The sequence below is a fragment of the Rhinopithecus bieti genome, unplaced genomic scaffold (assembly GCF_001698545.2).
Source record: "Rhinopithecus bieti isolate Rb0 unplaced genomic scaffold, ASM169854v2 scaffold_5, whole genome shotgun sequence".
NCBI lineage: Eukaryota > Metazoa > Chordata > Mammalia > Primates > Cercopithecidae > Rhinopithecus > Rhinopithecus bieti.
In genome coordinates, this window is record NW_016802964.1 from 605,777 (window position 1) to 619,309 (window position 13,533).

Here is a 13,533-nt window from a genome sequence, read left to right on the forward strand (position 1 = left end):
CAGCATTGCACTCATGCCTCTGCTGAAAGAAACTTCCCATGAGCAGAATGTTCTGGGACTTAAGGCCTGGTATCCAGACTCTTTTGTCTCATGGGGTGTTCCCTTGATGTGGTGTACTTCCCCTTCCCCTAGAAGGTGGAGTCGCTGAGAGCCAGACCACTGTTAACACTGCTATTCCTCTGAGTAGCCACCCCATGGGGCTGCCACATTTCAGGCTGGTGCTGATGATTATCTGCAAGGGGTCCAGTGATGTGACCTGTCCTTATGTCTCCCAGCAATGGGTGCCAGCACTAGCTCTGATGGGGGTGGCAGGGGAGTGACATAGACTCAGTGAGAGTAATGTAACTGTTTAGAAAATTCTGAGTTTCAGTCAACCTCTGTGATACCCTTTGGACCCTGAATCTTGGGACTTACTGTGCTATTCTCATAAAGTATTATGAAAGACTTATGGGTGCAGAATTAATACATAATTAACTATCAGTATTTTAAGATTCCAAAATAGGTAATAAAGGCAAAATTTAAAAAAAATGAGAGCAGGTGGCTGCCATGACATAAGTAAAGTGACAATATAGAGCCACTACGCAGATAGGCTCCACATGAGGGCCAGTGGTTCCCACAGGAAGTTTGTTGTCAGTTTCTGCCTTAAATCATTGTATGTAGCAGGGCTTTGTCTAGTGTACTGAGTGGCTAAGTTTCAGATAACTAAACTTATAATATAGTTACAAAAGCTACAGCATAGTGTGGTGTTCAAAGATGGACCCCAGAATTCTACTGTCTGGCTACTTGTCTGTTATATAACCTTGGACAAGTTACTTAACCCCTTGGTGTTTCCTCTTCCGTGAAATGAGGGTGACAGTGGTACATATATTGTTGGGCTGTCATAAGTATTAATTGAAAGTGTATGTGTAGAGGGCTGATAGCTATGCCTGGTACATTAGTACTCAAGTAATGTTAGCTATTATTAATGCCATTAAGAAGGATCAATAATTCACGCATAAGTTATCAAAATTCATTCACTTGTAATCATTTATTAATTTATTCAAACATTATGTATTATTAACATCAAGTATCAACCAGATGAATAAATTCTAGGCTGGCAATATCTTTGAAATAGTGGGAAATCAGTACAGTGATCAGAAATTTGTATTCGATATTTTGGTGATCCACTCATTTAAGATATGCGCAGTGTCCTAGAACCACCAGAAATGTTCTTTCACTGTGCATGTTGTTAGACCTATTGTCCCTCCTGTGAACATCCAGGCCACTCTGTAATTTTTTAATGGCATGTATTACTTTTCTTATTAATTTATGTATGTTTCTTACCCATATGGTACCATATGATTTATTGTTTAAACTGGGATATTTTGGGGAGTGAAAGCAGTGCTGTTAATCCTTATGCCAGGATGAGTGGCAGAAGGCAGACGTACCTTGGGTTATCCAGGACATATGGCTGCTATACTTATCTCCCTTTAGAGGGTGTGTGATTAATCGGCTTCATATTCCTCAAGGTACCTGTAACTATACTGGTGATTAATAGATGATCAATAAAATGTTTTTGAAAGAATTAGCAAATAGCACCTGGACATAGACAAATAGTGAATTATTTTGTTATTTATAGACTCCTTCCATTTGAAGTATTCAGATGCTTCCTAAGTATCAGTCTAATTTATCTCCTTAGTATTTGGCAACATGCAGACAGAGAATTCCACTATGAAGGGAAATTAAACTCATTTAGAGGATTAAATTGAAAAATTAGTACACTATTTTCAATTTTTACACAGAAATACAAAACATTTATATGTAGTTATCTATGTTGTTTTTTTAAAATCTAAAACACTATTTAGAAGCTTCTCTAATTAAAATCACTGAACATCACCTTGTCTATGGTAGGTGGTGCTTGGGCATTGTCACAAAGCCAGGCGACACTGAGCACAGCTCAGTGTAGTTGGTACATGCCTTTACTTACCCTGGATAATGTGTTTCTTTGATGTGTTTTGTAATTTGATATTATTCTCTTTTTTTACTCCAAAAACTTTATCTATATTTTCAAAGCTCAGCAAGGAGACGTGGCTGATGTGACATTTGGGGCTTCCTGGGAGCAGGCCATATATCATGGACAATCAGAGTAATCCATGTATTTTGATACCATGCCAAGGACATCAAGTTAGGTTTATTTCAAAAGAAATGGCCTATTCGGTTGGGTAGAATATGTTCTTTGCATTGGCATTATAAAGGATTATACAAAATCTCTCTTTAAGCCTGTTTTTCTCTGTGTTAGACTATCTATCTATCATCTATCTGTCTGTCTATCTATCTATCTATCCATCCATCTGTCGTCCGTATGTCATTCGTCTCCCATGTATTTAATGGTATCTTGTATTTGATTCCCTTTTTGTCTAGCAGCAAAATCTCGCATGGATTGTTTGGTGACTTTTATATTTTTGCTTTATTATTTCTAAATCCAGAGGAAATTCATTATTACCAAATTGTATGTTGAAATTTCTCCTCAAAGTATAAAAACTTTCATTTTTTCCCCGATATAAAATAATGTGAATTCAGGCTTTCTTGTTGTTTTAAACAAATCAAGGTTATTGAGATAACTGCCAGAGATTAGCAAGGCAGATCATTTTGATGGTGAGGAGAAAAATGTCAGTAGCCAGATGATTTCAGTTTGACAAGCCGTAGGGTATTATTCGTTGTGAAAGGCAGGACAGCCTTGGCAGTGCTTGTGTCTTGTGCAATAATACTTTGCTACAGGCATCAAGTCTATGCTGTTCATTTGCATAGATGTTCAGAGAATTACCAGAAGCTAGGCATGAAAAATTGTATTTACAATCTTCAAAATGAATGTAATGTTATTGAATTTAGTACATAAGTGCCTGTCTTAAGAACATAAATATCATCTGACTAGAAGCAAAAGGATATGTGGAAAGGAAGTTTTTTTTTTGTTTGTTTATTTTTTGTTTTGTATATTAAAGAAAAAGGGAAAGGAATTAATTTTGAGAACTGTGCTCACTCTAGTCATACAGCATTATAAAAGATAATATCTGGATCAAGAACTAATATGCACTGGATTTAAGGGCTTGAGGCCTCTCTGTAATTCAGAGAGACATGTTTATGTAGTTGAAGTCAATAAACACATATTGAGAGACTGCTGTGAGCCAGGTAATACCTAGACAGTGGAAAATAAGAACCAGTAATTCACAGTCCTTGTCATCAGGATGCTTACAGGCTCAGAAAGGGAGGCATATCTGCAAACAAAAACCACAATAAAGGTATGCACAAGAAATGCAATATAGAAAAGACACACTTGGTTTACTTGGAGCAGGAGGTAGGCAAGGAAGACCTTCTTGAAAGCTGTGAAGTCTCTTTTAGTGGGGTCAGAAAGGACGAGTTAGAATTAGATAAGTTGAAAAAGGGAGGGCAGGCAATGGGGAAGGTGTTCAGAGGTTGAGGGACCAGCAGAAGTATGGGGTGGAGAAGCAGCAGGAACCTTGCTTTGCAAAGAACTTTAAGACCTTTGGATTGACTGCAACATAAAATTGGAATGATCAGAGTTAATAGTAGAGGAAGAAGGTAAATTCAATAAATGTTTTGTAAATTAAAAATCAACAAAACCTGATGGCAAAATGTACGGTGTGATATAAAGGATGAAATGATGGCAACTTCTAGTTCTCTGGCTCAGACATTAGCCCAGAAGGTAGTATTGTTTGAATGAGAAAAAGATGCATTTTCTCCTGGGATGATGCAGGCCATGACAGGTGAACTGTGGGTGTAGAGCCCACGGTGGATTTCAGCCTCCACTTGCCCCTTGGGTTGGTGCTCTTGGGTCGTGTACAGTCTGAACAACCGTAAGAGGAAGCTCTGGGCAAATGGGTGGCCAGTTATCAGTGCAAATAGGAGGAGAACCTAGAACTGGGAGGCAGTGTGGAGGGAGATGAGCTCGGTTGCAAATATGTTACATTTGCCATATTTGGAGTGTCATTGTTCAGGTGGAAATGTCAATGAAGAAGTTGGATATGTCTTTGTAAAGCACTGGAGACTATAGATTATTTAGGGCTATTAAAAGTTTTAAAAAATTATATTTCAATTGTTAACATTATTTCAAAGTGAATGACTTTTGAATTGTAGCTCCAGTGGAACTCATTTGGTATTGGTGGTTGGTTCTCCAAAATGGTTGACCTGCCCTATAAAAAAAATTCGTTTCAAATAACTTTTCAAAGAATGTCTACCACTGTTTATGAATATACAGAAGAAGGGTCACGATGAATTGGATTGGTGAAATTTTTTCTTATTTTCTGTTTCAGATTGTTGTGCTATGCCTTGTATGACTAAGACCTCTTACCAAGAATACCTGTCAGACCATGTGAGTACAGAACCTGTGCAGTTTGATTGCAGTGAATCCTAATTGGTTAGGTCAGCTAAGCAAAAAAGCAAACATTTTATTCCAGATAGGACCAAAAGCAACAATATCTATTTTCCCCATTATATAAATTCTAGATGAGGTAGAAAACGCATTTCCTCCCCCTTGTCTTATTATTATGTTAAAGACTATAAAACCAATTGCAAAATTTTTGTCAACTTATCAGGTTATTTATAGCAACCAATTAGGAGAAGTATAATTGAAAGCATTTTCTTGTTTGCTTCTGTAATTCTAAAGGGGTCACGCCCCCATCCCCAACTTCTTATGTGACCCTGTTTTACAGAAAACCACTGCCAAGGAGTGCAGGGGTGGCAATGAAACAGCCCAACAGGAAAAGGAAGCTTCATATGGATTCTAAAGAGCGTTTGGATCAGGACGGACGCTTGGTAAGATGTCACTCCCCGGACCCTTCCTCACGGTGTGTGCTCGCTACCAAAATGCACCAGGGAGTAGTAGAGTTCGCATAACCACACTGAGGGGCTTTTCAGTCACTGGAAACGATGTGGCTTCTGCTTGACTTTTATGTGTAGTGGTATAGAATATAAGTGTTATTAAAGTCTGATATATTTTAAAAGGTGATCTTAATTTTAAAGGTGAAAGGAGACCTTTTCTTTCACAAAGATGGAGGTAATCAATCATTCTCAAGTAAGAGAACGGAGGCTGTAAACTGCAGGGGGTTGTATTAGGGTTCTCCAGAGAAACAGGACCCCCTAGGATGAGCGTATGTGTATATGTGTGTGATTTTTTTGTGTGTTTGTGTCCACACACACACACACAGCGAGAGAGAGCTAGCAAGCGAGAGAGAGTGAGAGGGAGACTTATGTTAAAAAGAGGAATTTATTGAGGCGCGTCGTGGGGGCTGACATGTCTGAAATATGCAGGGCAGCCTGGCAGGTTGGAGACCCAGGGAAGAGTTGGTGCTGCAGTCTTGAGTCCAGGTCAGTCTGCAGGCAGAATTCCTTCTTCCTCGGGGCACCTGTTTTTTCTCTTAATGCCTTCAACTGATTAAATGAGACCCACCCGCATTACAGGGTGATCTGCTTTGTTCGAAGCCTGCTGATTTGAATGTTAATCATATCTAAAACCATACCTTCACAGCAACATCTAGACACTTAGAAGGTATAATGTTCACTATGCCTGTAGTCACCGTGCCTGTTCTGTTTCCTTATGACAGCTTAATGTATTCCTGCAAATTTAAAAGTTAGCAGAATGACCAGAAGACCTCCATGGTGACCATTTTTGGGGATGGTGGGCCATTACAGCATTCTCATCTGTGACGCTTCATTGGCTCTTAGCATTTATTTGGATGTAGATTTTGGGGTCTTCATGTGGTTTGTGGTTATACATTTACACATTGCAGTTGCTGAAGTGACATCGTGTAATACATTTTCTTTTTGTTCAGTTCCGGGTTGGGTGTGGTTTGATGAACTCCAGACATTAAATGAGACATCTCAAGGAATGATCTGGTTTGAGGTTGGTTTCAAGGTGTTCAGAATAGGTCTATGTCAAACTCTGGAGCCATTCCCTCAGGATTAGCCTCACTGGGCAATAGGGTGATTAACACTGGGCAAGGGGCCAGTTCCCTGAGTCCAGATTGCTTGCTTTTCTTAGATCAGTTCCAGGAGAGTTTAGAGCTCTAAATGTATAAGGGAAGAACTTGCTATTTAAGAGGTGTCTTGGGCCAGACTTGAGCAGGCCTGCATCTGTCTTGGCTTAGGTGAAGATGCCGTTGTTAGTGTTCTGCTGTGTCGTGTCCTCTGAGGAATGAGAGCATGAGACTCAGGATTTGATGTGTTCAGAGTTATTCTGGGTACTTCTCCACATGTGGTCCCTGGACCAGCAGCATCAGCATCACCTGGAGGTTTGTTGGAAATGCAGATTCCTTGGCCCCAGTCCAGATCTTCTGAATCAGCTACTTTAGGGGTGGGGCCCAGCAATCTGTTTTAACAATCCAGGTGATTCTGATGCCCACTCATGTTTGAGAACCATTGTCCTAGGGAAGTGGCCAGATGCATCTTACCTGCTAGTCATGTTACAGTTAATCAATATTTTTCTTAAATTTTTTTGTTTAACATTTGAGACCACCTTCCCCCATCCACACATATTTTATATTAATTGTCAGTATCATTTCTCTTTAAGCTGCTGAGATTGTTACCACCCTATCTTAGTACTCTACAATCTGAGTATTTAAACTTTTGCCTCTTCTGCATTAACAAAAATCCCAATTTCCTCTTAAAGACCAACTCAGTTTCTAACTTGTTTACTGTTATTTCTACCCCACATTGGAATTTTCCCCTTATTGGACTCCAGCAGTTCTTAACACTGAGATACGCTTTCAGTGCAGGGCTTGTATAGCTAGATTTTCAAAAATATCTGTTAAATGATGTTCCTGGTGCTTAATGACATCTCCATGCAAATGAATTTTTTCAATCATTAGTAACAAAATAATATTTTAAAGGGCCATATTCTTAGTTTACCTTTTGAGATGTTTGGGACATATTATTTTAAAGCATGTTCACATATCATTGAAAAGATGCACATTTAGTCCATGTTGCACTGTCAGTTTGGGGCTCATTGCCAGTAACAATGTTCGTTTTCATTAGTCAAATTTAACAGTTTAATACAGTAGGCTGTATTCACACCTGGGGCTGCATTCACTGTGGAAAGAAGGGTTGAGTCACGCTTGAATTTTGCTAGACTCCTTGACATATTGGTAACATCCTTTATTTTGTGTGTTACCCTTCTGGTTTACAAGTGACATTTTTAGTCAACTAAGTAATATCCCATTGGCAGATCATGCACATAAAACATCAAGCAAATGTACAGTTGGGTGTTTCTGAACATTTTCTTCTGAGATAGTAATTTCATACCTTGGATATCTAATAATTTTAGATGATAATATTAATATCTGTCAATGAATATTTCTAGACTAATATTTTCTATGTATTTCTAGATAGAATTAAAAAAATATTTTCTAATGCTTTTCAGAACATAGGCATATGGTTAAAAAATCAAACAGTACAGACAGGCAGTAAAGTAAGAATTAAATTATCTATCGTATCCCCTCACACATACCCTAAACCCCTAAATATTTTCCTAACCATGTGACCATTGTGTACAGTTTCTCGTATGTCTACATAGAAAAGAAAAAAACAACAGCTAAAAATTCCAAACCTTTTATGCACCTATACACATACATACACACATCCCAGATGCACTCACATTCTGCTTGTTGTTTTGCATCTTGCTTTTTTTTGCACTTAATTATGAATGTTTTGGAGATACAGGTTTTATTCTTTTCAGTGCTACGTAGTATTTCATTTTATGAATGTGCCATAATTTATTTTAACAGTGCCCTACTGTGAACATTTAGATTATTTTAATTTCTGTGGTGATACATCATGTTATATCCAATGTTCTTATTCATATATCCTTTTTATATATGAATGCTTTTGCAGTTCATTCATAAGTACTATCTTAGCAGTGAAATGATTGTACCAAAGGGTGTGCTCGTTTACAATGTTGATAAACCACTCCATATCATCCTCCAAAGAGATTGCCCTAGTGCATCCTCTCCCTAACACTTCTGAGAGAGTGCCTCTTTTCCTTGGAATTTATTTTATGTTTTACATCTTTATTTCTACCATATGGGTAAACCTCTGTTTATGATCTGGTCCCTGTAGTGCTGCTGCAGACTTGAAGAGGGTTTTTCTCTGTCCTTTTAGACTCCTTGACATATTTTGTATTTTCACAACTTCTAACACAAAGATAAGTGTCATTTTTGGTGCCCTTTGCTAGCTTTTTCTGCTCACCAGCTTGCTTTAGAATTGACTAGCAAAGTGTAGGCATATGGTGATTGGGGAAATGAAGTATTTTTTTTCAGGGTTATTTCATTTATGCCTAGTGTGTATGTGAGTGTTCTGGGCACAAAACGCCAAAATAATATACAGGCTGTGAAATTTCAAATTTCCTACATAAAAATGCAAGTTTCACAGATGAAAAAGGAAATTTTGTTTGAATATATAAGAATGAAATATATGATCTCTGTGTATATAAAATATTTGATACTGAAAAAATGTTAATTCCCATTCTCCCTCTCCCTGTGAACATCTTAACATCAATAGATCTTTATCTAAATAGTGAGTGATGAACTTTGAGAGATAGAAATATGAGACATTTTTCATTCTCAAAAGGATCTTAGAGTATTGCTGAATAAAGGAAAACTAACTTATGTAGAGTAATGGAGAACAACTAAGTACATATGTAACACATTAGTGCTCTAAGGTATGGTCACCCTTCAGAGAAAGGTAGAGTCATTGGGAGCTTGAGTCTGACCTTGAAGGATGAAGAGTATCTAAGATATTTATCTTGAATGCATTGTTATTCTGTTGTAACAAATAGCTTTTAAATCCAACCTGGTAAATCCAATCTGAGAGAATACAACTTTTTTTTTTTTTTTTTTTTTTAAAAAAAATGTTTTTAACCCCCCCCGGGAAAACCAAATGGGAAAAAAAAAAATTTTTTTTTTTTTTTTTTTTTTTTTTTTTTTTTTGAGATGGAGTCTTGCTCTGTCACCAGGTTGGAGTGCAGTGGCGCAATCTCGTCTCACTGCAACCTCTGTCTCCCGGTTCAAGCAATTCTCCTGCCTCAGCTTCCCAAGTAGCTGGGACTACAGGTGTGCACCACCACGTCCAGCTAATTTTGTTTGTATTTTTAATAGAGATGGAGTTTCACCATGTTGGCCAGCATGGTCTTGATCTCTTGACCTCGTGATCTGCCCGCCTCGACCTCCCAAAGTTCTGGGATTATAGGTGTGAGCCACTGCGATTGGCCATATAACTTTTTAATATATTAACATCTAGATGCTCTGTAACNTGAGATGGAGTCTTGCTCTGTCACCAGGTTGGAGTGCAGTGGCGCAATCTCGTCTCACTGCAACCTCTGTCTCCCGGTTCAAGCAATTCTCCTGCCTCAGCTTCCCAAGTAGCTGGGACTACAGGTGTGCACCACCACGTCCAGCTAATTTTGTTTGTATTTTAATAGAGATGGAGTTTCACCATGTTGGCCAGCATGGTCTTGATCTCTTGACCTCGTGATCTGCCCGCCTCGACCTCCCAAAGTTCTGGGATTATAGGTGTGAGCCACTGCGATTGGCCATATAACTTTTTAATATATTAACATCTAGATGCTCTGTAACCTTGAGAGCTAAGAAAGTTGAGGGATGAGAGCGGGAGTTATCTGGGCCCCTTAAGGAGGCAGCATGAGCAAAGATATGGGGTTGGAAGAGAAGGTGACGTCTGTGGTATATGGCAGGACCTTAATGACTTACCTGATTGGAGCAGATGTTGCTATTGGCAGTGTTAGTAGATGAGCATTGGGTGGGGTTGGGGCATGGGTCAGGAGATTCAGGTTTTATTCTTTGCTGTGCTGCTCATTAACTGCGTGGCCAAAGACAAGTCACTTCACCGGGCTGGGCTCAGCTTCTTTGTCTGTAGAACAACAGTCTTAGATTGCAAGATCTTTACCGGTCTTTCCGTTTCAGTAAGGATAAAGTTTGGTGTGCAATTAGATTGCAGGGTGACTGGGGTAGATCTGCTGGTCACACTTGGTGACGCTTGATGGCCGAGCGGAGGAAGTTGTACTTGCAGTGGTGACCACTGGCCTTTAAAGAATGACATAAGGGGTCATGGTTGACCTCAACGTTTGCAGAGGGTAATGCGATCTTTCTGTAACATCCTTAAATAGATACTGAAAAAATGTTTGGGGTGAGTTTATTTTGGTTTCTATTTTTAAGTAATAGTTAATTTTTTACATTTTGTTGCCTCATAGAAGACTGATGTCAGTTTACAACAGCCAGTAAAATTCACTTACAGATGGTAAAAACCATGAGAAGGTGGTGTTTATAAGGCTATGTTAGATTTTTCACGTTTTGTTTTGTATGTGTCTTAGCAAACACTTTAGAGAGATTTCATTTGGAGACTGTAGTTATATTATCAAGTATTTGAACAAAATGGAAGCATTTCATTCTCCCTGAGTGTGTCTGAATTCCAGTAGAGCAATGGAGAAAAGTCCCACACATTTCTGTACTTTTATCCCAAAGGCAAATTCTATGTATCTTCAGTTTATACCCCACATTGGATTAGAGCAAAAAAGAAGTTGAAAAGTGGACTTTAACCTGCAGTTGAAATTCAAATAGCCATTTGTCACTGGGGTTCTTAAATAGGATTTCACTGTTTTCTACAGTTCATAAAACCAATGTGTATCACCCTCTGGGCCACAGATCGCAGGTTCTTATGGAACAAGAACAGCAGGGTTCTCAAAAATCCTTGAGTGTTCAGGAGTCTTTGGTCTGACAGCAAAGGAGAGCAAAGGGGCATTATCTGGCAGTTTCAAGGTGATGCATGGAAATTGCCAAACCCAAGTCAGTAGCTGAAAATCCTTCGTTTTGTTCCCTTGATTGGAATTCATAGACAGAGAAATGTAGACACTAATTAATTAGGAAACGTCACTGTGCCTTGTAGTAAAAGCATATGATGCATCCAGTGCCAGCAGGAGGGAACAGAACATTAAGCCTTTTTGGTTATTTTCCCACTTCATAATCCTCTCTTCCAAAATGATGGATTTTAAACTGGTGAATGGAAATGTACCATAGCAGAGACTTACTTTATGTTCCTTAAACCATTATCTCCCTTTTTTGCAGAACACTATTTTTTTCTGGAACTTTATTTTCAGTTTTAGAATTAAAGTTTGAAACCTCAGAAATCGCAGTAATGGTTCCATTTTTCGCAATTTGTATTGATTTCCTTTAGTGGTCTGTCTGCAAGGATAAGATAAAGTGCTAATTTTTTTCTTTTGTTTTTTAAAATTCATTCTCTGTTCATTAATAGCAGTGTAGATTTATTACCTTTATGAAATAATTAATTAGCTAGACAGAAGCAAAGAATGTTAAAGCTAGCAGGAACTTTGGAGAACATTTAGTCCAATTTCTTTATTTTAACAGAAGAGAAAAATCAGGTCTAGAGAATGTAGGTCATTTGTTCAAAGTTAAATAGCTTTTAGTGGTGGGTTGAGATTTGACCTTAGGTCACCTAGCCCTAAAATCAGCATTTTCCCTGCTCTATCATATGATACTAAATACTTTTCCATGTGCAAAATTGTTTAAACTTAGGTCACTATGTTATAGTTATATATGTTTATTCTGATATACACAATATAACCTTTCATGTATATATGTGTATGTTTACCTGTCTATAACCTTGATCCAACTAAAGAACATACAGACATTGGAAGCTTGGGCAATTTAAATCCAAAGTAAGAGGTAATGTTTTTGTGTGGAATAGTTTTTTCTTTCTAGGCAGAATTTCAGTAGCAAATAAAGAAGTGTGAATCAACACTCACTGAGTGACAGATAGCATATTATATATTTCTTTTATTTTGAACGATACAGTGATTATAAAAATGCTTCAGTAGCTGTAGTGTGAACATAATCAACTCTCGAATGCTGTTTATTTTTACTGTTTTAGGTTTTGCAGTAGAAGAGAGTCTCTTTGTTTTGAATTACATATGTAAATTTCCTGTGTATTGAGTGAATGAACAGGGGTGGAACTGGGGTAAAGTGCTACCATGGGAAATTAGACCCAAGGCAGCAGTTCGTCATCTCACTTGCAGTAGAACAGGGTAGATATGATTGCATGACTGTTCCACTCCCACTGCATGCCCTGCTAAAAGGTGGTAGCCTTGCCACTCACAGTGAGGGCCGTATGCTTTTGGCAGTAGCATCTGCTGGGAGCTTGTTGGAATCTGTAATCTAAGGCCCTACCCTAGAGCCACTGAATCAAGATCTGCATTTTAGTTAAGATTCCCAGATGATTCCAATGCATGTTAAAGTGTGAGAAACACTGGCTTATAGTACATTTTAGCAGCATGTTATTTTGTTAATTGCACAAAGATATCCATGATAACTTTGGATGTGAAATCTACCAGGCAGAAAAATACTGTTTTTGAACCTTTCATTCTTGCCTTCATTCATCAAGTATTCATTGACCTAGACTAGGTACCAGGCTATGTTTTGGGATGAAAGACAACAAAGACACTGATACGATTTGTTACTATACAAATTGTCTTTTATGCCTTAAAGCCATAGGCTTAAAAAAGGAACTAAGAAAAGGTACAAAAATGAAATTAATAGTATTTATTTCATCAGTTAAAAACTAGTTTGCTGTCATTAAACTATTAGTATACATGATTCGTTTTTGAAAACCTGGTTTAGAGCTTTGTGATACCATTATGTGCAGTCTGTATGTGTTTTTTTTTTTCTTTTTTTTTCCGAGACGGAGTTTTGGTCTTGTTGCCCAGGCTGGAGTGCAATGGCGTGATCTCAGTTCACTGCAACCTCTGCCTTCCGGGTTCAAGCAATTCTCCTGTCTCAGCCTCCTGAGTAGCTGGGATTACAGGTGCCCGCCACTACGCCCGGCTAACTTTTGGTATTTGTAGTAGAGACAGGGTTTCAGTATGTTGGCCAGGCTAGTCTCGAACTACTGACCTCAGGTGATCCTCCTGCCTCAGCCTTCCAAATGTGCAGTCTATTTTTTTTAGACTTGGTTTTTATGGTTGTCAAAGCTAGGGTGACCAAGCCTCCTCACTTGCCTAGGACTAAGGAGTTTCCCCAGATGTGGGGCTTTTCAAAGTGCTATGAACAGGTCTGCCCCGTTCTGACTGGGACTGACAGCCACACTAGCCATAACTTAAAGAAATCTATCCCCAAACTGTACAGGAATAGATTGAAGAAATATTTGTTAGTCAGACTTACTAAATCATAGTACTCATTTTCAGCAAAAGTTTTGTGTAAATCAGCTGCTAAATTTTCACATTCTCTGATGATAATTAGTTGTTCTTGGAAAGTAATGAAAACTATTCCATATGGGCCAGGCGTGGTGGTGCATGCCTGTAATCCCAGCACCTTGGGAGGCCGAAGTGGGCAGATCACTTGAGGTCAGGAGTTCAAGACCAGCCTGGGCAACATGGTGAAACCCCATCTCTACTAAAAATACAAAAATTAGCCGAGTGTGGTGGTGTGCACCTGTAATCCCAGCTGGAGGCTGAGGCAGGAG

The 13,533-nt window shown here is 38.6% G+C and overlaps 1 protein-coding gene across 1 annotated transcript in view; it reads left to right on the forward strand.

Moving 5' to 3' along the window:
* Positions 1-13,533, forward strand: part of LOC108521748 (lethal(3)malignant brain tumor-like protein 4) — a gene marked incomplete at its 3' end in the record, with an annotated part of 80,137 nt that overhangs the window by 8,168 nt on the left and 58,436 nt on the right. Inside the window, exons 2-3 of the mRNA XM_017862060.1 lie at positions 4,308-4,366; positions 4,707-4,809. Of these exons, the coding sequence (XP_017717549.1) occupies positions 4,738-4,809 (72 nt within the window). The remainder of the gene's footprint in view (positions 1-4,307; positions 4,367-4,706; positions 4,810-13,533) is intronic.